General features: G+C 42.5%; 1 protein-coding gene across 6 annotated transcripts in view; it reads left to right on the top strand.

The window, feature by feature from the left end:
* Positions 1–25,359, top strand: part of LOC105886128 (UDP-glucuronosyltransferase 1A1) — a 119,213-nt gene that overhangs the window by 70,349 nt on the left and 23,505 nt on the right. The window contains exon 1 of one of the 6 annotated variants that reach the window (XM_076006058.1): positions 336–2,285. The exons of 4 other annotated variants lie outside the window; for them this stretch is intronic. In XM_076006058.1, coding sequence (XP_075862173.1) covers positions 1,419–2,285 — 867 coding nt within the window. In that variant the 5' untranslated portion in view covers positions 336–1,418. Of the gene's footprint in view, positions 1–335; positions 2,286–20,308; positions 21,188–25,359 lie in introns of those variants that run through there. One more of the 6 variants, XM_076006061.1, reaches the window with a different exon arrangement.

The raw sequence follows: 25,359 nt of genomic DNA on the forward strand, positions 1-25,359 counted from the left end.
CGCCCAGGAAAAACAGAAGCTGCCGATGCATTTGTGACTGTCATGTTTCCAAGAGGGATTTGGGCACTCAGTATTTCAGGGGAGAGGAATACAGAAAGTATTCCTCTTTCTGGGAAAGAGGGACAGTGAGGCAAATGGCTACGTTCTTGTGAGGCCCAGGACATTTACATTTTATAAAAAACAAGGTGAATATTCAAAGAGGAAAAGGGAGTACAGGAAGAGTCAGTCTATTATGCAGATATTCCTGGGTAGGTGCAAGAGCACTCGATCATACCTTGTCTCTCTTCTGCACCCGGGAAGATAAGCTTCCTATCAGCACTAGCAGTGTGGGATTGAAGAAGCTTTAGTTTTAGGCCCTAGAGTTAGACTGCAGAACTGAAGCTGTGATTGGCATGTCCTTGTTTATGGGAGGCCAACAAGGAATTTCCTTCTGAATCACCTGTGGAAGCAGTTCTCTGCGAGTGCCTGAGTCCTTGTCCCTTGCTATGGGATCTGGCTGACGCTTAGTGTTGGTGACAGCTATTCATTCAGAGGGGGTCTCCTTGCATGACTCAGCCTCCAGGCTTGACCTTCCCTTTTGCATGAGGAGTTGTGGGGGTGGTCCTGAGATGTTCGTTTTCCTTTCCATGGACTTTGTAGAGTTTCCAGGTTTCTGAAGGCATGGAGAGTGGTGTCCAGGAGAGGGCATGGGAGCTCTGTCCTCGTGTCCCCATATCTTGCCATCCGTGCTTCTCCCTCTGGCTGCTCATCTGTATCCTCTGTAATAGCCTTTGTCATAAACCAGTCACCTAGCAAATAAACTGTTTTCTTTAGTTCCGTGAGCCATTCCAGCTACGGCTCAAACCCTAGAGGGAGATGTGGGAACCTTTGATTTGCTGCCCAGTGAGACAGAAGTGGGTGTAACCTCGGGACCTGCTACTTGGGATTGGTGTCTGATGTGGGAGCAGTCTTGGGTGGGACTGAGCCCTGAACCCGCGGGGTCTGGCCTAACTCTGTTTACTGACAGACTGAACTGATATGTAGGACAGCCAGCTGGGTTAGGGAATCGGTCAATGTGTAAGGAAATTCCCACACACCGTAGACATCACCGACGATGAGGAATCCAGATAGTTTGGAGTAGAGGGATGACGGGGGTAGGAGGATCCAGGGGTCTGTCTAAATTGTCCTCAAAGTGTTGCTGTGACTCTTTGGAGTGTGAGAGACAGACTGTTGGAGATGAAGAGAAAAATCTACCAGGTCAAAAACTTTATAAGGCACAGGGTTGTTCTAGGTTAGCTGTGTGCTTAAAGCTGGTTAAATATTAATTTAGGCTTTTTCATAATAAAGGGTAAGATTCAGAGCCAGGGTGAGATCTATGAAGAGCACTACTAGCTTCTTGGTGGGTAGACAGTACTGTTTTCACCTTGCCTCCTTCCAGAATGGCCTCTCTTCAACTTCATCCTGCATTTCACAGAGTTTCTGTGGGAGTTTTCTTCTTAGCACTTTGGGGAATGGTTGTAGGTGACAAAGTGCTGATGGTCCCTCTGGACGGAAGCCACTGGCTTAGTGTAAAGGATGTAGCTGAGAGTCTCAGTGCCAGGGGGCATGAGATTGTGGTCCTGGCACCAGAAGTCAATTTGCTTTTTAAAGAATCCAAATACTACTTGAGGAAACTCTATCCAGTGCCTTACGATGAAGAGGAGCTCAAGAACCGTTTTCGTTCCTTCGGAAACAGTATGTTTGCTGAGAGATCATACTTGATGACTCCTCTGGTGGAGTACAGGAATGTCATGGTTGTCATTGACATGTGGTTCATCAACTGCCAGAGCCTCCTGAAGGACCATGCCACCCTGAACTTCCTCAAGGAGAGCAAGTTCGATGTTCTTTTCACAGACCCGGCCTTACCCTGTGGCGTGATCCTGGCCGAGTACCTGGGCCTACCCTCCGTGTACTTCTTCAGGGGCTTCCCATGTTCCCTGGAGCACGTGTTCAGTAGAACTCCAAGCCCTGTGTCCTATATACCCAGGTGCTACACAAGCTTTTCCGACCAGATGACTTTTCCCCAACGGATGATCAACTTCCTTGTTCATTTGTTGGAGCCTGCTCTATTTTATTGTCTGTATTCAAAGTATGAAGAGCTCGCATCAGACGTCCTCAAGAGAGATGTGCACTTACCCGCCTTATATCAGAAGGGCTCTATCTGGCTGTTAAGATACGACTTTGTGTTTGATTACCCCAGGCCAGTCATGCCCAACATGGTCCTTGTTGGAGGCATCCACTGCAAAGGCAGGAGGGACCTGCCTCAGGTTGGTGGATTTAATTCTTTTGCATTGCCCTCTTTCTTCATGGGTGGACACTATTCTTCTAGGCTCTGTCATTCCTTGCACGAGCCAACTGCCACCTGGAGGACTGCCTGAAGAAAGGTGCCAGGAAGAGAATGCTGGGCTTGGAGTAGCAGGGACATATTAGGAGATCTGAGGGTGAGGTCTTGCAGAGGACTTTGAATGCAGACAGGGTTCATGCTTGGCAACAAATGAGATATGTTTGGTTGGGCAATCTGAGGACAGTCACAAGATTATTGCATGAAGGTCTCAATGCAAATAGAGATGAAGGTTTGACCAAGGGGACAGGTCTAGGTCATAACCCATTCTCCCAATTTATCCCATGCTTTGTCCCTGGCCCCAAAGCCAGGGGTCAGTAAACTATAGCCAGGGAGCCAAATCTGCCCAAATGTTCATCCTTCCCTCCCCACAACTTTTCTTGGCCCCTCGTAACTACCAATCAACTCTCTACCTGCACGAGATATGCTTCCTTAGCTCCCACGTAGCACTGAGGTTCCAGTGGTCTTTGTCTTTCTGTGCCTTGCTTATTGCACATAGTATAATGTCTTCTAGCACCATCTTTGCTGCTACAAATGACAAACTTTCTTTCTTTTCAATGGCTGAATAATATTCCCTTATGCATATGTTCCTTTTCTTAGTGAGGAAGAAACCCTCAAAGTGTTTTTTCTATTCTCTCCCTCAACAACAACCACTAACACAGAATACTTCTGTGACTGAATATGTGTGTTTCTTTTCCCACACAGCAGCAAGCAAGCAATTCTGCAGCAGATACCAACTGGGTGTCCTGTAATTTCGTTCTGACGCTATTTACTTGGAGACAGTGTCAGATCCCACAGGTTGAGGGCTCAGGGCCCAAGACTGGGCCCCTCGCCCCATCAGTTACAAGTCTGGGGCTCTGGAAATTCTGACTGACTGGCTTCAAGTTGGGGTTTGCATAACTCCCTCTTTAAGTTTGATTAATTTGTCAGAGTGCTCACAGAACTCAGTGAAACTTAGGGTTAGCAATTTTGTATGAAGGATATTACAAAGGATACACATGAAGAGATGCATAGGGACAGTTATGTGGGCAGGGGTGTGGAGCTTCCCAGCCTTCTCTGGCATAGCAGCCTTTGGGAACCTCCACACGTTCAGCTCTCTGGAAACTCCCTAAACCCTGTCCTTTTGGGGTTCTATGGAAGCTTTGTTACACAGGCAAGACTGATTAACGACTGGTCATTGGTGATCAAGTTAACCTGCAGCCCCCCGTTCTCTCCCTGGAGATTGCGGAGATTATGGGTGGGTGTTTTGGGAGGGGACTGAAATTTCCAACTCTAACCGAGCCTTGGTCTTTCTAGTGACTAGCCCCATCCCAAAGTTACCAAGGGGTTTCCAGCCATCTGCCAACTGATTGGCATAACAAATATATCACTGTGGAGTTTCTAAGGATTTGGGGAGTTGTATGCCAGGAAACGCAGCCGAAGACCAAATATACATTCCATGCTATCACAGTACCATGTTTTCTTTATCCATTCATCTGCTGACAGGCACTTAGTTTGATTCTCTGTCTTGTCTATTGTGAATAGTGTTATGTTAAACATGGGAGTGAAGCCATATCTTCAATATACTGATTTCCTTTCTTTTGGATGTATACCTAGTAGTGAGATGCTGGATCATATGGTAGTGCTAGTTTTAGTTTTTTCAGGAACCTCTATAGTGTTTTTCACAATTGCTGTACTAATTTACATTCTCATGACAGTGTATGGGCATTCCCCTTTCTCCACAACCTTGCCAACATTCGTTATTTTTTGTCTTTTTGGTGAAAGCCATTTTAAATAGAGTGAACCGATATCTAATTGTGATTTTAATTTGGATTTTCCTGATGATTAGTGATGTTGAACATTTTTCACATACCTCTTGTCCATTTATTATATGTCTTCTTTTAAGAAATGTGTATTCATGTCTGTCTTAGTCTGTTTTGTGTTGATATAAAGTAATATCTGAGACTGGGTAGTTTATAAAGAAGAGAGGTTTATTTGGCTGATAGTGATGCAGGGGGTGTCCCAATGCACTCAGCAAGCAAGTTCTAAGCTTTGTGGTAGAAAGAATTTGAGAGCAAGCCAACTAGCACAAAAGTTTATTGAGAGACAGACAACAGCTCTTATTCCACAAAGTAGGGATCCTTTCTTGAGCAGAAGTGAGACACTTTATGGGGCAATGGTAACGGTTTATTTATTTATTTAGTCAGAGTCTCACCTGTTGCCCAGGCTAGAGTGCTGTGGTGTCTACCTAGCTCATAACAACCTCAAACTCCTGGGATCAAGTGATCCTCCTACCTCAGCCTCCCGAGTAACTGAGACTACAGGGGTATACCACCATTCCTGGCTTTCTCTATTTTAAATAGAGATGGAGTCTTGGTGTTGTTGAGGCTGTCCTAAAACTCCTGTCCTCAAGTGACCCGGTTGCCTTGGCCTGAGTGCAGATTACAGGTGTGAGCCAACATGCCCAGCCTAACTGTAATGTTTCTAAATGTTCATAAACCCCATATATGACCAGCCTTGTCTTGAGATCAGGCCATAAAGGTTAACCATAAACTGCTGTCACAGAAAGGTAAGCACAGTTCCTGATGCATCCAGTTTAGGAATTCATCCACCCTTGGGTGGTTCAGGCCTGTATTGTACTAGTGACTTCCTTGTTTGGGGTGGTTAGAGTCTTGCCAGTCAAAATGGCAGCACTCCCGCTTTCTTGACCTTCCTTTCCTGCCTTAGGCCTACATTTGTGGTCCTACCGGCTGTACAAGAGGCATGTTGCCAGCACGTGCTTCAGGTGAGGGCTTCGGGGAGCTTCCTACCATGGCAGAAGGGGAAGGGGAAGCGGGCGTGTCACACGGTTAACAGGGACTAGTAGAGAGAGGCGGTGGCTGCAGGCTCTTTTAAATAACCAGCTCTCCTGAACTGACAGAGTGAGAACTCACTCATTACTTCAGGGAGGGCACCAAGTCATTCATGAGGGATCCGTCCCCATGACTCAAGCACCTCTCACGTCCAACACTGGGGATCAAATTTCAATATGAGATTTAAAGGGGACAAACATCCAAACTATGTCCAGGTCTCTGGCCAATTGTTAAATCAGATTATTTGGTTTTTTTCTATAGAGTTGTTTGAGTTCCTTATATCTTCTGGTTATTAATCCCTTGTTGGATGTGTAGTTTGCAAATATTTTCTCCCATTCTGTAGGTCGTGTCTTCACTTTGTTGACTGTTTCCTTTGCTGTGCAGAAGCTTTTTAGCTTGATGCATTCCCGTTTCTCTATTTTTGCTTTTGTTGCCTGTGCGTTTGAAGTTTTATCCAAAAAGCAATTGTCTAGACCAATGACCTAAAGCATTTCCCCAATGTTTTCTTCTAGTAGTTTCATAGTTTCAGGTCTCAGATTTAAACCTTTAATCCATTTTGATTTAATTTTTGTATTTGGTGAGAGACAGGGGTCTAGCTTCATTTTCTGCATATGGTTATTCAGTTTTCCCAGCACCATCTGTTGAAGAGACTCTCCATTCCCTAATATATATTTGTTGTGCCTTTGTTAAGAATGAGTTGACTGTAAATGTGTGAATTTCTTTCAGGGGTTTCTATCTGCTCCATTGTTCTGTGTGTTTGTTTTCATACCAGTACCATCCTTTTTTGGTTACTATGGATTTGTAGTATATTTTGAAGCCAGGTAGTATGATATCTCTATCTTTATTCTCTTTGCTCAGGATTGCTTTGGTTATTTTGGATCTTTTGTGATTTCATTCAAATTTTAGGATTTTTTTCTATGCCTGTGAAGAATGCCACTTGTATTTTTATAGGGATTGCACTGGACTTGTAGATCTCTTTGAGTAGCATTCACAGTTTAATAACATTAATTCTTCCAATCCATGAGCAAGAGCTATTTTTCCAATTTTTTTTTTTTTGCATTCTCTTCAATGTTGTTAGTCAGTGTTTTATAGTTTTCCATGCAGAGATCTTTGAGTTCTCTGTTAAATTTATTCTTAGATATATTTTGTAGCTTTTGTAAATGGAATTGTTTTCTTGATTTTCTTTTAAGTTTGTTAGCTGTTGACACATATAAATGCTACTGATTTTTATGTGCTGATTTCATATTCTGCAACATTCTTGAATTCGTTTGTCAATTATAACAGTTTTTTTGGTGGTGTCTTTATGTTTGTCTAAGAATAAGATCATGTTGTCTTCAGACAAGGCTAATTTGACTTATTGCTTTCCAATCTGTATGCCCTTTATTTCCTTCTGTGGCCTCATTGCTCTGGGTGGGATTTCTAGTACTATATTGAATAAAAGTTATGAAAGAAGGCATTCTTGTATTTTACAGAGCTTAGAGGAATGGCTTTCAATTTTACCCAATTCAGTATGATGTTAGCTGTGGATTTGTCATATATGTCCTCTACTGAGCTATGTTCCTTCTATAGCCATTTTGTTGATAATTTTATCAGAAAAGCATGTTGAACTTTGTTGTATTTCTTTTTAGTATCTGTGAAATGATCATAGGATTTTCCCCTTGATTCTGTCAGTGTGATGTATGAAGTTTATTGATTCATGTGTGTTGAATCATTCTTGCATCCCTGTGATAAATCCCACTTGATTGTGTTGAATGATCTTTTCAATGTGTTTTTAGGTTTGATTTGCTAGTATTTTGTTCAGGAGTTTTGCATCTATGTTCATCAATGATATTGGCCTACAGTTTGCTTTTTGTTTGTTGTGTCCTTGCCTGGTTTTGGTGTTAGGGTGATGCTGGCCTTGTAGGATGATTTTGGAAGAATTAATTTTTTGTCTTTTTAAATGTTTGGTAGAATTCAGCAGTGAAGTCATCAGGTCGTAGGCTTTTGCTTGATGGGAAACATTTCATTACTGCTTTGATCTCATTATTTGTTATTGGCCTGTTTAGGTTGTCTATTTCTTCATGGCTCAATCTTGGTAGTTTGTAAGTATCAAGGAATTTATCCATTTCTTCTAGGTTTCCCATTTTGTTGGAGGTATAGTTGTTCATAATAGTCTCTAATGATCCTTCATATTTCTGTGGCATCAGTTGTTAATGTTTTCTCTTTCACTTCTGATTTTATTTTTTTGGATCTTTTTTCTTTGTTGGTTACTCTAGCTAAAGGTTTGTCAATTTTGTTTATCTTTTTAAAAAACCAACTTTTCTGAATTATTAATTTAGTCTCCAGTTAATTTGTTTCTACTCTGACCTTTTCATTTCTTTCCTTCTACTAATTCTGGGTTTGGTTTGCTCTTGCTTTTCTAGTTCCTTGAGGTACATTGTTAGGTCACTTGTTTACAATTTTTCTACTTTTTTGATGTAGGCATTTTTTTGTGATAAACACTGAAGTTCAATTTCCCCTGTCAAATTAGTAACCATGTTATATAGATAACCACTGGCCTAATTATAAAACAAATACTCATACATTTCTTGAAAAAAAAATGTGCAAAGCCTTTTGGAAACCATAATTTGGTGAACATTCCTTGCATAATGCTATGATTTGCAATCAAAGAAAGTGTGCCCTTTCTGGGATCCCAGCCTCACCTGTGTGGAAGAGTACAGTGCGATTGCTTCCCATTAACGTCCAGGTTAGTTTGACTTTGACCAAAGTCTTACCTGTCTCCTCTGCCCAAGGAGGGACTTAGACACCTCAGAGGGCTGCCTTGGTTGTTTCTGTCCAAGTTGGCCCTTAGAGAAGCCCTTTTGCCATCAGGCTGGTGGTTCCAGCTGTGAGAATGAGTAGGAGGCTGGGCCACAAGGCAGCCCCAGATGTTGTGAAACCACTTACACCAGTCCTGCGCATGCCTCCTCTCCAGCCCTGTGTACCTTACCACCTGCCCCCAAACAGATTCTCACAGGTACCTCTCTGGTCCTCACTTCTTCCCTAGAATCTCACATGGTGTGCATGAAACAAGAGCCTTTGTTTTTAAGCCCTTCCTTCTGCCTATAAGGGCTTGGATCCAGCCAGATGCTAAAGTGCTCTTCATGTTGTCCTTTATTGCTTCTTGGTTGAGAGCTGTCCATCCCATGGCTAACCCCTTTTTGTATTGGGAGGCTCAGGTCTCAAATATCTCTGTTTTAGAAGAGAATTTAGCTTCACATTTCATTATTAAAAGGCCCTTTGGAGGGTTTGTCTTAGAACGAAGGAAGTCAGAGGTAAATCCTAGTATTTTCCATTTGCAACTGCTCAAACCCTTGAAAGGACAGGCTGCAGATCTTGAAGCCAGGTCATGGCCAGAGCTCTGGCTCCGGGAATGATCACATTTTCCCTGTCCAGCCTGGTCTGTAGGAGGGAACAGAATGAGAGCTCATCCCTGGGGAAGCTCCCCTGCTGGCTCCAGGGATCCCTTTGCCCCCAGGATATCAGGAGAACAAGAGCACAGGGTAAGAGCTACAGGCTTGGATTCGAATCCAGCTGTGTGGCTGGGCAAGTGGTAGCTGACTCCTGAGTGCTCATGTCTCCATCTATAAAATGGCAACACTTAGGAAATCATGGTAGGGTTGGGTGAGATCAAGTTCGTGGGAGAACCCTAAAACTAAATGCAACTCCAATGAGATAGTGCTACTTTATGCTAGAATGATAGGATGGAGGATTCTCACTTGAAAGGGGAAACTCAGGCTTGCAGGCGGGTTGAGTGAACTCCTGAGGCCACAGGCTGCTGCAGCCGGCAAAGGTGGAAGGAGAGCTCACTCCCTTGTCACCCTTCCACCTCAATGTCATGTATTTGCCCAGTATGTTTTTGCCATGATATGTGACCTGGAAAGTGGCAGCAACACAAAAGGAAGAAAGGAAGGTGAACCGAGGAGTCAGCAATCTGAGCAGCTTCCTCTCACCCACCTGGCCTTGGACTTCAGCTTCCTCAGCTAAAAATGAGGCTGGTAACATCTTCCTTGCCTCTCACAGTGTTGTTGGAGGATCCAAGGGTGCATGTGAAAGTGCTCTATAGACTGCCAGGGGAAACTATAGCCCCCACCACTCTTCCTTGGACCCTAACTCAAACAGGCTAAAATGTTCTGCAAGGAGAGAAAAACAACACGGATTTCTTGTAATAGTCTTTGGGATGCATTTTCCTAGAAAATCAGATCCCAATTCCTAAGGACTAGTTCTTCTGTTCCCAAGTTTCCTTTTCTTATGTTCCACAATTATTTAAATGATGGTTCTCAAATGGGGTCACTTTTTCTCCCCTGGGTGAAAGTGTCTGAAGACATTTTGATGTATAGTTGGAGGGATGTTACTGTCATCTAGTAAGTAGAGGCCAGGGCTGAGGGCACATTTTTTTCATAATGTCAAAATGGTCTGATGCTGTATGAGGTCGTACAGTGCATAAGAAATATCCAACTCACCCACTCCCAACAAAGAATTAATCTGGCTCAAAATGCAATAGTGCTGAAATCAAGAAACTCTGATCTAAATAAATTCCAAGTGAGCGCCAGTGACTTCTACCTAGCAAGGCCCCCAGCAGGATGCTTTGCCCACCCTCTGAGCTCACCTTTGTCTCCCTGCAGGCGTCTTTACAGGTAATGCCCATTCAGGCTGAAACCTCAACATTTCTTGGTTGAGCTGAAGTTTGACTCCAGGAAAGTCAGGGAAACAAAACTCCAAAATGCCAAGTCATGCCTCTAACCCTCGTTAGGGAGAGGCAAAGACATAAAATGTAACCAAAATGTTTGTGCCCTTATAATACCCTGAAATAATAATAAGAAGAAAATGCCATATCATTCTTACATAAAAAAAAAAGGCACGACTACTAATGTCTACAATGCCTTTAATGTTCTGCCTCTCTTTCAAAATCATGTGTTTATCTTTATGACTGGTTATCTTGGAGATAATCAAACACACAGAAGATTTCGCAGCAGATTTTCTGTTAATAAGTAAATATCTAAAGAGTGGCTAAATGCTAGAGTGAATCAAGGTTAAAGAAAAAGTATTCAACATGAGTATCAAAAAGACTAGAAACCTGGCTGATTAATAATTTAGATAACTCTAAGAGAATGAGATTAAGTGGGTTAAAAAAAAAGATGCCCCATAACTATTAACAATCACTCTTCATTCCCTCCTTCCTCCAGCCCCTGGCCACCACTAATCTCCTTTCTGTCTCTGTGGATTTGCCTATTCTATGGATTCCATTCCATTGAAATGGAATCACACAGTATGTGACAAGCTTTTATTCCCTGAGCATAGGGTTTTCAAGGTTCATCCATATTGTAGCATAACTTTTTATTGCCAAATAGTATTCCATTGTAGGCTTATACCACACTTTGTATATCTACTCATAAGTTGATGGACATTTGGGTTGTTTTAGCTATTGTGTGTGAACATTAGCGCATAAATTTTGCGTGGACATACGTTCTCAATTTTCATGGGTATCTACCTAGTGGTGGTATTGCTGGGTTGTATGGTAACTGTATGTTTAATCCTTTGAGAAACTGCTAGATTATTTTTCAAAGTGGCTGTACCATTTTCTTTTACTGTGATAAAATATGTATAAAATAAACTTTACCATTTTAAAGTGAGCTACTTACTTTGTGTACTGTTACCACCGTCTAGTTCCAGAACATTTCATCACCCACAAAAGAAACCCAGGTACAGAGAGCAGTCACTACTTATTCTCTCCTGCCCTGTTGCTGGGCAACCATCAATCTGCTTCCTTTCTCTGTGGATTTGCCTATTCTGGATATTTCATATAGAAGAATTATACAATATGGATTTTTTTGCATCTGCCTTCTTACGATGTTTTCAGGTTCATCCATGTTGTAGCATGTATCAGTACCTCATTCCTTTCTATAGCTGAATAATACCAATATTCCATTGTATGGATACACATTTTGTTTATTACCTCATCAGTCAATGGACATTTGGGTTTCCACTTTTTGGCTATTGTGAATAGTGTTGCTATTTGTATACAAGTTTTTATTTGAACACATTTTCAGTTTTTTTGAGTATATGCCCAGGAGTGGAATTTTTGGGTTATAGGGTAATCTATGTTTAAATTATAGAGGAACCAACAAACTTCTTTTTACAGTGGCTGTACCATTTTACATTACCACCAGCATGTATGAGGGTTCCCCATTTTTGCCAACACCTTTTCAGTTTTGATTTTAAAAATTATAGCCATCCTAGTAGGTATGAAGTGCCATCTTGTTTTTATTCCCACTTCCCTAATGAAGACTGATGTTCTACATCTTTTCATGTTCTTATTGGCCATTTCTATACCTTCTTTGGTGAAATGTCTATTCGAGACCTTTGTACATTTTTAAATTGGGTTTTTTGTTGTTGAGTTGTAAGAGTTCCATATACATTCTAGATATAAGTCCATTATCAGATATATGATATATATTTTTTCTCCTATTTTGTTGGGTTTTTTTTCACTTTCTTGATGGTGTTTTTGAAGCACAAAAGTTTTAAAATTTTGATCAAGTACAACTAATCTATTTTTTTTTCTCATTGCTTGTAATCCTGGTGTCAGTTTAATAAAAACATTGCCAAATCCAGGGCCAAGAATATTTATTCCCATGTTTTCTTTTGAGAGTTTTATAGTTTTTTTTTTTTTTTTTTTTTTTTTTTTTTTTTTTGAGACAGAGTCTCACTTTGTTGTCCAGGCTAGAGTGAGTGCCATGGCGTCAGCCTAGCTCACAGCAACCTCAAACTCCTGGCCTCAAGCAATCCTTCTGCCTCGGCCTCCCGAGTAGCTGGGACTACAGGCATGCGCCACTATGCCCGGCTAATTTTTTTTATATATATATCAGTTGGCCAATTAATTTCTTTCTGTTTATAGTAGAGACAGGGTCTCGCTCTTGCTCAGGCTGGTTTTGAACTCCTGACCTTGAGCAATCCGCCCGCCTCGGCCTCAAGAGCTAGGATTACAGGCGTGAGCCACAGCGCCCGGCCAGTTTTATAGTTTTGACTCTTATATTTAGGTCTATGATCCACTTTGAGTTAATTTCTGTGTATGGTGTAAGGGTCTAACTTCATTTTTTTTAACCTATGAATATCTAGCTGTATTGGTACCATTTGTTAAAAAGACTATTCTTTCCCTTCTGAATGTCTTGTGACCTTTGTGGAAAACCATGACTGTAAATGTAAGGGCTTATTCCTGGACTCCTAATTCTATTCCATTGATCTATATGTCTGTCTTTATGCTAGGACCACACTATCTTGATTACTGTAGCTTTATATCATATTAAGTTTGAAATTGGGAAGTGTTAATCCTCCGAACTTGTTATTCCTTCTCAAAATTGTTCTGGCTACCTTGAATTTCCATATGAATTTTAGGATCATTTTCTTTCTGCAAAATCACCAATTGGAATTTTTTTTCTTTTTTTATATTTTTTATATTATATGCTCTGGATACTTTACCTAGACTATGTCTGTTAATCTTCACAACTCAGAAAAGTTAGGTATAATTTTTCCCATTTTAAAGAGGAGGAAACTGATGCTTATAGAATAACTTAACATTACTTGCCCTAGATTATACAAATATTAAACGTGTGAAATTAGTGGGGCAACTCGGACGATTCATGGCATAAAGATATTTGCTGTCAAACTTCTGATAAAGAAAGGGGGTGCAACAATCAGGAAGAGTATAAAATGCAAGGGCTGGGCAGTCTCTTTTAACATACTACAATTAGAATCTCCAGATGCTTTGGACAGGAGAATTTAATGATCTTGAAAAATCCCCTTTAATTTTCTCATTCTATAATGACAGCTCTATTTGACAATGCTAAAAAATTCTTATTTATTGGGATTGCCACGGACTAAGCCAGGAATTGGGAAGCAATTTGAACCACTGGGACTCTGTAGCACTCACTTCACCATCAAGACTCAAGACTAGGCCTAGTCATTTTCCATTTTTCAGTGGAAACTCCACTTTCTTCCCACTGGCTTATTTCTGATGTAAGAGCCCTTATTCTTATCTCCAGCAGCCTAAGTTTAGAAGAGCAGCCCTAATTAATTGGTGAAATGGCCCAACGTTGAAAAAACTCAAGAGAGAAGTAGCCTCAGAGAAGTAAGTAGCTCTATGTCCCAATAGTGGAAGCTCCCTACAACAAGGAACACAAGATAATTCCTCTATTAGCCACTATTCATCACGCAGTACTTGCATCCCCCTCAAACCTCTTCCAGGGTTCTAGAAAACCTCGCTCTATGTAGTGTCCTCACTTTCCAACTGCTTATATCCATACCTTCTCCAAATGATGCCATTTTATCTCCCTACCTAATGCAGGCCAAAATTCTTTCTACAAGTAAATCCAGTAACACCTCACATGGACTCCATACCTAGGGACCTTCCCTACCTACCTTTCCCTGCCTTCCAAATATCGTAAACTCCCTTTCTGGTCTCGGAAGTCCTTTCTCCCTCACTCCTTTCAGGACCCCATAACTCGTCGCCCTCACGCCTCTGCCTCCATTCTGCCCTGCGGCTCCTTAGCCCGATCTCTGGCTAGAACCAGGGCTAACCAAAATTAGTAATTTCGGTTCCTGTCACAGATGCCGCCGCGGTGTGAGAGCAGCCCAGCCCGCCTCCTCCACCACGCCCCTCACACTCACGTGGCGCCGGCAAATGGAGGAGCCAAAGCTCAGGGTCCCCCGAGGGATGTCTGTCTGGGGCTGGGAGACTGGGCCAGCCAGCTGCAGGACCCGGTCCCAGAGCTCGCGTCAGCGGCCAGCGTTCCGCCTTGCGCCTCGCGGTGCTCCTCTCCGGAAACCGGAAACAGGAAGCGCCAGCAGGCCGCTGGGCAATGGCTCCTCCCACTGGACCCCTGGGCATGTGACCACAGAACCAGCTCCCCCCTTTCCCTTCCGGGTTTCCCTGACAATCCTAAACGCTGATTGGCCAGTATCTTAGGGAGTTCAGCTCTGTCTTTGTTACAGCAAATCCACTCACTTACCAATTGGAATTTTGATAGAGAGTGTGTTGACTATGTAGATCGGTTTGAGAAATATTGCCATCTGAATAGGAGTAAACCTTCTGATTGGTGAATGTGGGAAATCTTTCTGTTTATTTAGGTCTTCTTTAATATGTTTATATATATATATATTACTTTTCAGTGTCAAGTCTCACACTTAAAAAAATTAAATCTATTCTTAAATATTTTCTTCCTTTTTGATGCTATTTTAAATGGAATTGTTTTCTGAATTTCAATTTTGGATTGTTCATTGCTAGTGTGTAGAAATAAAACTTTTGTATATTGATCTTATACCCTGCAACCTTGATGAACTATTTTATTTGTTCTAATGGGTTTTTTAAAAGTGATTTCTTAGAATTTTTTTACCTAAAAAATCATCTCATCTAGAAATAGAGGTAGCTTTACTTCTTCCTTTTCAATCTGGATGACCTTTATTTTCTTTTCCTGCCAATTTCCTTGGCTAGAACCTCTAGTACAATATTGACTACAAGTGGAAAAGAGAGGACATCCTTTTCTTGTTCCTGATCTTAGGAGGAAAGCAATCAGGCCCTCCTAAATGTGGGGTGCAGTGTGACTGCATAGGTGCACATCCATGAAGCTTGCCCTGACAGAAGGGAAGGTGGAGTTGAGAAAGCAAGAGGACCAGGGCTGCTGTGTTGCATAACCTCAAAGATGTGCCCAAAGCCCAGAGCTATGTAGATAGATAGCTCTATGCCCTTTGGAACTGTTCAAGCTGGTGACCCTGTAAAAAATATTCTTGTAATCTAAGCTATTGCATAAGAGTAATGCCCAAATGTATTTACCATTCAAACTCCTTATGTGGTCTTTTAGCTGCAGTAGACTTGGTCAGAGCAAATGACCACTGAAGTCCCACCATGGGCTGGGTACATGAGGATATCTAGGCTAGCATGATGCTGAGAGCTTTACAGTGACTTAGCAAGATTTTTTCTAGGGGTTCCTCAAACCTTAGGGTAGGAGTGGAGATAGGAGGTGGACCTAAGTTTGTGATAAGAAGACTTGGGAAATCAGTTTTTCTATCCTGTCTCTGCCCTATCACTTTAGGTCCATCCTCACCCCCACCTCCTTATATCTGACAAGTCATAGAATTCTGGAATCTCAGGACTGGTAATGACAGTGAACCAGGGTGCCGTGTACTGGTATCCGTTTCTGGGAGAAGAACACCATGCACCAGTTACCAGTCCCAGGGCAGCTCTAAATATCTTTTCAATTTCTGCTAAGATTCTTTGATTTGGAAGTTCCCGGGTCTGGGTTTGTACAGGAGGTTTTGCACAAACCTATCTGCCAGAGTATGAGTTCAATGAGACAAAACACTCACACACGTCAGCAAAGTAACTTTATTATTCACAGATAGGCAACAAGATTCAACAGAAGCCTAGAATCCATGGTAAGCTGTTCCCTTATGGCTCAGGAATCTGCTCGGGGTGCATAGAGTCTTGTCTGTCCAGGTCCACGCTCCACTTTGTACCACAGCTGAGAGGTCCCCAAAAGCTCTGGGTTCTATACCCCAGGGGACACTTCATTCTATCAGCACCCAGACATCTGCCCTGGGTGCCTGTTCTCCATCCTACCCCCTTTACATCCCTGCTCTGACTTCTGTGATGATTATTTCCTAGCTTTTCCTTACAGTTTTGCCACTTACCTTTGCATCTGTAAAGAATATAGATGAGTTTTACCTGTTTTGGTACTTCATATAAATAGAATCATACTGTATTTATTTTTGTCTTGCTTCTTTTGTTTAACCTATGTTTGAGAGATTTGTGTTGTTGCATGTTCTTGCAAGTTGTAGTTCATGCATTTTCAGTTCATATTTCATGAATAATATCCCATTGTGTGATTATACCACAATTTTATGTATCCATTCTACAGTTGATGGAAATTGGGTTGTATCCAGCTTTTGACTATTGTGGACAATGTTACAACAAACATTTTAAATTCTGAAGCACATGTGCTTGAGTTTCTGAGCTTATGTACCTAGGAATGGAGTTGCTGTGTTGTAGGTTATATATATCTTTCATTTAATAAGACAATGAGAAACATTTTCCAAGAATCCATTTTCCAGAATTTAAAGTGGTTGTACCTTGTAAAGGAGTTCCTGTTGCCTCACATTCTCACCTTCACTTAGCATTGCCAGATTTAAAAATTTTGCTAACCTGGTGAGCATGTAATGATATTTCATAATTTTACTTTGTAGTTTCCTGATTACTAACACATTGACTATATATTTGGATTTCCTCTTTTGCCCATTCAAATCTCTTTCCCACTTTTATACTGGGTTGTCTGTCTGCATTCTGGATACTAGTTCCTTGGCAATTATAGATATTGCAGATATTTTCTCGGTCTCTGAGTCTTGCTTCCTACTTTTATTCAAATAAATTACAATGAACATCTTCGTGTATGCCTCACTGTGCTCCCATGTGAGAGTTTCCATGGGGAAGATGCAGGAAATAGACTTGCTGTGCCATGCACATTTTAAACGTCATTAAATATTAACAACTAATTCTTCCCCCAGCAATGTGTAAGTGCACTCTTTACTTCATATCCTTGCTCACATTTATTATATTTGAACTTTTTAGGTTTTTACCAATCCAATAGGTGAAAAAATATCTTAAGGTTATTTTCATTTGCATTTACCTGATTAATTGTTCATTTAAACATCTTTTTTGTATGTTTTCTTTATCAAATTGTTTGACCAGTGAAGAGCAGAGCTGGGCTTTTTACCTTCTTCGTTTAATAGAATTGATGCACCCTGTGATCCCCTCAGCAATTTGGGCAACCTCACCGTGTTATCATGACTCAATGAATTTGTTGCAAGGCTTTCCGTTGCAAGTTATTTTATTGGTTCACATACTGGAAAAATCTCAAGGTATATCAGGTTAGGTGTTGCTTGCTACAAGGCCAAACTATGTCATTAGAACCCACATTTTGTCTCTATTTCATGTCTCTTGTTTCCCTGGCAACGATATAGCTCCCGGGCTCAGGATCTAGCAGCCAGGGCTTCAGCCGGAGTCCTTTCCCCAGGATTCCTGGTAAAAGTCCTTCTGCCTGATTGGCTCTGGCTAAGTCACATGCCCATCTCTGAGCCAATCACTGCAGCCAAGGGAATGAGACACGCTGATTGGTTGAGCCCTAGGTCATATGTTCTACCCAGAGCTGGGAGTGGGATCCTCACCTGAGGTGCATTTAAGAGGCCAGGAGAGGTCGCTGGGGTGAGACAGGAAATAACTTGTCCACACTGAGAATTAGCCCCCCACTGAAGCTGCTTTTTTATTTAGATGTCAATATACTCGCAGCTCTGGGGGACCGCCCTCCCCTGGCCGGCTCCGATGCCCTCGCCAACCCGCGGCGTGTGTCGGCGCCCGGCCGGTCTGTGCTGCCCGCGGGCTGCGGGCGCCCCCTGGTGGCCGCCGCCGTTCACTGCCTCCTTCAGTGACTGCCCCTGCCTTCGGGAAGCAGCTCGGGCTCCCAGCTGGCGCACGAGGCCAGGGCCGGCCTGGCTTTTTGGTATAGGTTGAATCGCGGGGTCCTGGAACCGGTCCCCTGCGGATCCCGATGGACAACTGTGCACTCCTCTGACCTCGCAGCATCCTGCCTGCTGCTCCGGCAACGCTCCCCACCGTTGCCCGAGTCATACGGTTTTTCATTCTCCAAGCGCTTCCCGCCATGCCCATGTCCCTGTGCGGGGTGGGTGGGGGCAGCGAAGCAAAGAACGAGTTGTAGGGGCTTGGCGTGGCGCCTACTGCGCCTTGCTCCCATGCAGAAAGCCATAGACCCAGGAAACTCGCCGGCGACTGCCCCTTCTACCCCGCTCTAGTTCCTGCTGTTTGGGCTTGCTCTTCGGAGCTTCAGGTGGCTTCAAAATAATTTTTTTTTTTTTTTTTGCAAGAGGTTATAATCATTATCTGTGAGAGCATTGGTCTGGTAGGAGCGACACCTCTATCGTCAGAAGCCGGAAAGGCTTTTAGGTGAATTTTAGGGTTTTTTTTTTGGTCATGTTCAAAACCCCAGTGAGATTTTGTTTGGCTTTGCATCAAATCTATGGCTTCTTTGGGACCAAATCAAGACATCAAGACTGTCATAACCTTAATCCTTTGCTGTATGCCTCTTCATCTAGTCTAGCCTAGATGGATGTCTCTTACTGGCCCAGAGCGAGCACTGCGGCCAGGCCCAGTCCTCAGGTTTGACACGGCTCCTCACGCGGCAGGTGACACCCGGGTGTGGCTGGCAGATGCTCGCAGGGAGGAGAGCTGGGCACGCTGCCCCGGCCTGCTCCCCCACCGGCACCCACCGCAGCCGCAGCTGGGCAAGCAGGGAGGCTACTGGCAGGAGGCCCCACTCTGGAAACTCGCTGCTTCCGCTGGAAACTTAAGCGCTAGCTGCCCTTGCTGACAACCTTAGCAGCTGCAGCAGCGACAACAAACTGAGAGTTCTGCCTTCCTGGGCACCCCACCCCTTCCTCTCTCATGCTTTTACCTCTTCCTATAGGACGTGGGGGGCTTAGGCCCGACGGACTCCTCCACTTCTTGCGTGGCTCTGGGGAGAAGTCAATGGGAGATGGCAATGATAGTATTTGACCTGGGGGGTAGAAGGATGGAAACTGAGGCTTGGGAAAAACATACAGTCATGTGGCTGAGATAGAGAGAGGACCCAGATAAAAGAGGGCAGAGAAATTGCTGTTAGAGAGGAAATAAGAGAACCAGGACTCTGGACTTCTAGCCTGCAAGAAAAGATTAGAGCCAAATGCTCCCTGCAATAGTGGCAGCTGGGTCTGGGCATGCGCACATCTGCCCAGCGGTGGCATGCGTTATCGGTGTTGGTCTCTAGAGGGGAAACGTCCTCCCAAAGGAAAGCCTCAGCCTGGCCAGCCATGGTGGACCGACCAGGAATGAAGACACAGATGCGGTGAGCTAGAAAGCCAGACAGCACAGGGAGCCTGCCTGCATCCTCCTGGGGCAACCAGGACAAGGGGACCTCAATAATCTTGCCAAGCACATGTGGGAGTGACTTTCTGGACCCTCTGACCACACAGGCTTCCACACTCAAAGGGGCCCTCATTTGCTTTCTCCATCTTGAAGTTTGAACAAAGAGCCCCACAAGTTATGCAGCCCTCCTGTTCTGGAGGAATCTGTCCTTATCAGGACTTGGCACTGGAAATGACCTTGGAGAAAGGCCTGAACATAAGCTTCAGTGTGCAGCCGAGTCCCTAAACAGAGTAGCAGAAGGCTGGAGCTTTCAGCATTCAGGAGAAGAGAAGTTCAGACAAGGCCAGATCTGGGGCCAGGCTTCAGCTCCCTCTTGTCCCATAGGGAGCAGGATGTGTTCCAAATTCACTGTGTGTCAATGCTTAGGGTTGTCTTGCCCATGTGTGCTTTAGATATCAGCAATTCATATTCCATGGAGTAGAGGTAGAATTCTCGACAAACCCTTCAGCAGAATCACACCATCACATCTTGAGGTCAGTGTCCCTCCAGCTAGGCCCTTGTTTGAGAGCCACTTCAAAGGGAATGCTGCCTGATCATTACAAGAGATATCCTGGTGTGGAAAATGAACAAAACCAGAGAGCCAGCATCTCCCTACTCATTTAGAGAAAGCTGGCTTTGCCATGTTATATGTTTTTCTGGATGTGCTCCGTGTTATGCATGGGAGGAAGGAGTTATAAGATAGGATCATATCTAGCAGAGAGGTTATGGTTGGGGACCAGGACATTGGTGACTCTTCAGAGCATAGTCACAGCCTGGTAGAATGTGGGTAATAGAGAAGTGGGAGCAATGACATGAAATATGTGTCCACATATTTTAGACATTGGATGAAAAACATGAGAGTGAACTCAAATGCTCCTCAAAGAAAGCAGCAGGGTCAGTTGAGTTTTTCCAAGATAGGAGTGATCAGATCTCTCCCAGGGGCCAGATAGGGATAGATTTATTTTGTAATGATTAACTTAAGGAGGGAACTCTGTCTTTCAATTACATGCCATTTTGCTAAGTGGCTCAATGATAAACTAATAAGGGTGGGAAAAGTGACTATAAGAGGCATAGCCAGCAGTGGAAAGTTAGTTTCTGTTGGCTTCTGCTGAGATGGCCACCGGACTCCAGGTTCTTCCAATGCGGCTCCTTGGGCTGCTGCTCTTCCTGAGTGCTGGACCCTGGGCTGAAGGTGAGAAGGTGCTGGTGGTGCCCATGGATGGCAGCCACTGGCTCAGCATGAGAGAGGTGGTGAGGGAGCTTCACGCCCGAGGCCACCAAGCTGTGGTCCTCACACCAGAGGTGAATATGCACATCAAAGAAGAGGACTTTTTCACCCTGAAAACCTATGGTTTTCCATACACCAAGGACTATTTTGACCACCTCCTTAAGGAATACATTCAAATTACATTTGAAACACAACATTTTCTGAAGACATTTTTTAAAACTATGGCAATTTTGAAAAGTTCGTCTGAGCTTTTTTATAAGTCTTGTGCGGACCTAATGCATAACAAGACCCTGATTGGGCACCTGAATGCCAGTTCCTTTGATGTGGTTTTAACAGACCCCGTGTACCCCTGTGGGGCACTGCTGGCTAAGTACCTGTCCATTCCTACTGTGTATTTTTTGCGTTCCATTGTATGTCACTTAGACTTTGAGGGCACACAGTGTCCAAACCCTTCCTCATATGTTCCTAGGTTACTAACAAAGAATTCAGACCACATGACATTCCTGGAAAGGGTCAAGAACATGCTCTACCCTCTGCCCTTGTTATACATTTGCCATGCTTCTTTTTCTCCTTATGCAAGCCTGGCCTCTGAGGTTCTTCAGAGAGAGGTATCATTGGTGGACGTTCTTAGCCATGCATCCGTGTGGCTGTTCAGAAATGACTTTGTGATGGACTACCCCAGGCCGATCATGCCCAACATGGTCTTCATTGGGGGCATCAACTGTGTCAACAGGAAGCCACTAACTCAGGTCTGTATTGGTACCTTTATCCAACCAGTGTTCCAGGCAGAGCATATTTTTATTTATTTATTTATTTAAACGTTTTTTTTTTTTTTTTTTAGAGACAGGGTCTTGCTCTGTCACCTAGGCTGGAGTGCAGTGACATGATCATAGCACATTGCAACCTTGAACTCCTGGGCTCAAGGGATCCTCTGCTTAAGCCTCCTGAGTAGCTGGGACTACAAGCATGCCACTATTCCTGGCTCATTAAAAATATTTTTCTTTGTAGAGATGGGGTCTTACTATGTTGCCCAGACTGGTGTCGAACTCCTGGCCTCAAGTGGTCCTCCTGTCTTGGCCTCCCAAAGTGCTGGCATTACAGGCATGAGTCACCACATGCAGCCTGCATATATTATATATATTTAATTTACAAGTGCTTTGTTATCTACTCGTTTTAAGACAATTTCTACTTCTTGTCCTAATAGTCTTCAGTGAGATAAATTGTTAAGTGGTCTATGGTAATGTAGTTAAGGTTTGCAATCGTTTCTGAGAGGAAGGAGAGGCAGGGTTGAGGGTCTGTAATAGGATCAACAAACAATGGTGTGACTCAGCTGAGACTGTCCATGAAGATGAAGGCACTATCTTCACGGTTGTTTAATTTCCTTCAGCTGTGCAGGAGCAGATAAATTGAGTCTCGAACGGTTCCATCAGGGGATTTTCGCTTGCAGATTTTTAGTGGAAGGATGAAGGAACTAGCAAATTGCAATTGTCAACATGATAATTTCTAGTGGCCCTGTCCTGGAAGGGATAGAGAAGTGATCACAGGATACCTAAGCACTCAAAGGAAGTAGAAGTTTCAGTAAGTTACGTGGAAGTGAGGCAATGAAAATGGGGTCTCTGTGGCCAGAGAGAGAAACTACCAAGGCCAACTTTTCGGAGAAGGAGCTGTACCGACAAGAGGTTTTCTGACCAGGCGTTGGTGTCTGGTGTATAATGTGGGGGACATACCAGAGTTGGGAAGGCATCATGAGGATTGCATGTCAAATGGGTCTTCTACTTGGGATGCTGAAATTGAGGGGTGGTGGGAGGGGTAGGGAGGAGATAACCCTGTGAAGGTGGCACAGTGATGAAGAGGCATGAGCCTAAAAGGGTCAAGGTTTGTTAGGAGGGGCCGACCACATCACCAAACCTACCCTATCCCACCCCAAGTTCCCATAGTGGGATCTACTCCTTTACCAAGGGTTTCAGAGGCATCTTACATTAACCCTGAATATTTGGGTTTAACTGAAATGGGATTCTTTGGAGATGGGTTTTATTTCCTTAATCCAGTGAGTGAGCCATCTTTTTTGTGAGAGGATTCAGCTCATTTATGTTATACACATTTAATTTATATTAATTTCCATGACCTTAGATCTTTTATAGTTTTTATATTCCTATTTCTGTACTTCTTTTGATTAATCTATGTATTTCTGCAAAGGACTGTAAACTTCATTTTTGTTTTTGATCAGACTACAAGATATTTGTTCAATTTGGTTTTCTTTCCCCCTTAGGCAATGCAGTTATCCAATTATAAAATATATGTGTGTCTATTAGATGTGTAAAAATGTTGAAAAGTAGGAAGGCATTCAAAAAGTAATTGTTACTCTTTTCTTCTACTTTTTCTGTGTGACCATATTCTCTAGAGTTAGCTGCATTGGCTCCAATCTTCATTCTCACTTTTCTAACTGGATGACCTTGGGCAGGAGATAAAACCATTTTGGTTTTGATGTTGCCATAGTGAGTACCCAATAAATATTATATTATCTGTTATCGTTATTATTACTGCACTTGAGAAGTGCCCAGCAGGACAAGGCATATCATCTGGAGACCTTAGACATGTCTGTGCCAATTTATTAGGTGCATGAATGATCGTTTTTTTTGTTTGTTTTTGAGACAGTCTTGCTCTGCCTCCCCAGCTAGAGTACAGTAGCATCATCATAGCTCACTGCAACCTCAAACTTTTGGGCTCAAGCAATCCTCTTGCCTCAGCCTCCCAAGTAGTTGGGGCTACAGGCAGGCACCACAATGCCCAGCTAATTTCTTTTCTCCTCTCCTCTCCTCTCCTCTCCTCTCCTCTCCTCTCCTCTCCTCTCCTCTCCTCTCCTCTCCTCTCCTCTCCTCTCCTCTCCTCTCCTCTCCTCTCCTCTCCTCTCCTCTCCTCTCCTCTCCTCTCCCCCTCCCCCTCCCCCTCCCCCTCCCCCTCCCTCCCCTCCTCTTCTCTTCTCTCTTTTCTTTTTAGTAAAGACAGGATCTGGCTCTTTCTCAGGTTGGTCTCAAACTCTTCAGTTCAAGCAGTCCTCTGGGCACAGCCTCCCAGAGTGCTGGGATTACAGGCATGAGCCTAAAAGATTATTTACATTTAAATCTTTACCATGTATTATATGTGAGAGGCATGCCATTATTATTTTTGTTATATTAAATTCTTTTTTATTTTGAGATTTTTGTCTCTTACTCATTTGGTTTGGTTTACCCTTGGATTTAGCTTTTTTGAGTAATTTATGGAATTTTTATACAAATACAAAAGACCCAAGTTTAAGTCTTATGTTTTTGCTTCCTCTCTTTCTCTAAGGTTTATATTGGGTTGAATTGTTTTATTGCTATTCTCAAAAAAATAACTTATATTTGCGTATTCTTTTTACTAAACGTTAAGCTTTCTCTTTCATTAATTACAGATTATGCTTATTAACGATCTCATGCTAGTTTCTTTTGGCTTATTTTGTAGTTGCTTTTCTAACTTCCTTAATTAAATATTTTAGTTCTTTACATTTGGTTTTTCTTAATGAGACATTGAAGGCTATAAATAAGAGTTTTTCTGTGTCTCTTAGGTTTTGGTAAAGATCAGTGTCCTTTTAATTGCTTTTTTATCACTTAAATTTCATTTTTTTCTTTCCTCTTTGATTTGATGGCTATCTACAAGGCTGTTTCTTATATACCACACAGTTAAGATTTTTTGTAGCTGTCATTTTTTCCTAATTATTTTGGATTATAATGACATATTTTTTCTTGTGAGGTCAACAAAAAGTTCTTAATAGGTTTTCTTTGTGGTCTAGTACAGAATTGTCCGATAGAAATATAATACAAACTCCATATGTAATTTAAATTTTTCTAGTAGGCCTATTTAAAAGAGCAGAATGAAACAGTTAAAATTAGTTTTTTTATTTATATATTTTCTTTTTTGAAATTGAATAATACATTTTATTTAACCAGATATATCCAAAATATTATCCTTTCAATATGTATTCAATATAAAATTATTAATGAGATATTCTGCATTCTTTTTTTCATTTTTTGATGCCTCATCTCTTTACTTTTAACTTAAATTTTTGTAAAAAGTTTGTTTAAAAGGTTTTTAAAATTGTTTCAATACTCCAATTTGATAGTTGCTTTTGACATAAGAATTCTTTCCATTCACCAAGGTATATGTTTGATTTTATTCTATTTAGTGTAAATTTATTCTTTTTAGATTATTGTTTCCTTTTTCCTTCTATGGCATTTTCCATTTCCATGTAGAAGCACTGTAGCATCTTCAGATCTCTGCCTCTTAGTCTCCCTCTTTCACTTATAAGGGCCCTTGTGGTTACACTGGGCCCACCCAGATAATCCAGGATAATCCTCCTCCTCCTCAAAACCCTTAATCATGTCTGCAAAATTCCCTTGTCATGTAATGTAACATGCTCACAGGTTCTGAGGATTAGGATGTGGACACTTTTGTGGGGGCATTATTCTCACTACCACAGACAGTAAGCCCAATGCTAAATCCACATCTTATTCAAAGCTTGAAGGGTTTCCCCTATTGTGCCATTGAAATTTTTGTTCCCGTCACCCATTGTTTTGTATTCTTCAGGCTCCGTTGCTATCATCTTACTCTTCAACTTTCTTATCTTTTCTATTTCCCCCTGCATTCTGGGAGAGCATCTCTGAAAGAGCACATTTACGTTGTTGACTTTCTTTTCTGCATTATCAATCTTGTTCTTCATTACTTTCCATCTATGTCTTAAAAGATTCATCTTTTTTGCTTCCCTTGTTACTGTTCCCCTGCCCCCATATGTGAATATAATCATTCTCTACAAAGTTTTCATAAAGTCCCAAGGTAAAGAATTCCTCTGAATACCTCAAACAAAACACTCTCCCTGGCTTTACATAAATATTCTCATTCCCTAAGT

Source organism: Microcebus murinus, chromosome 8 (genome assembly GCF_040939455.1).
Source record: "Microcebus murinus isolate Inina chromosome 8, M.murinus_Inina_mat1.0, whole genome shotgun sequence".
Taxonomy (NCBI): Eukaryota; Metazoa; Chordata; class Mammalia; order Primates; family Cheirogaleidae; genus Microcebus; species Microcebus murinus.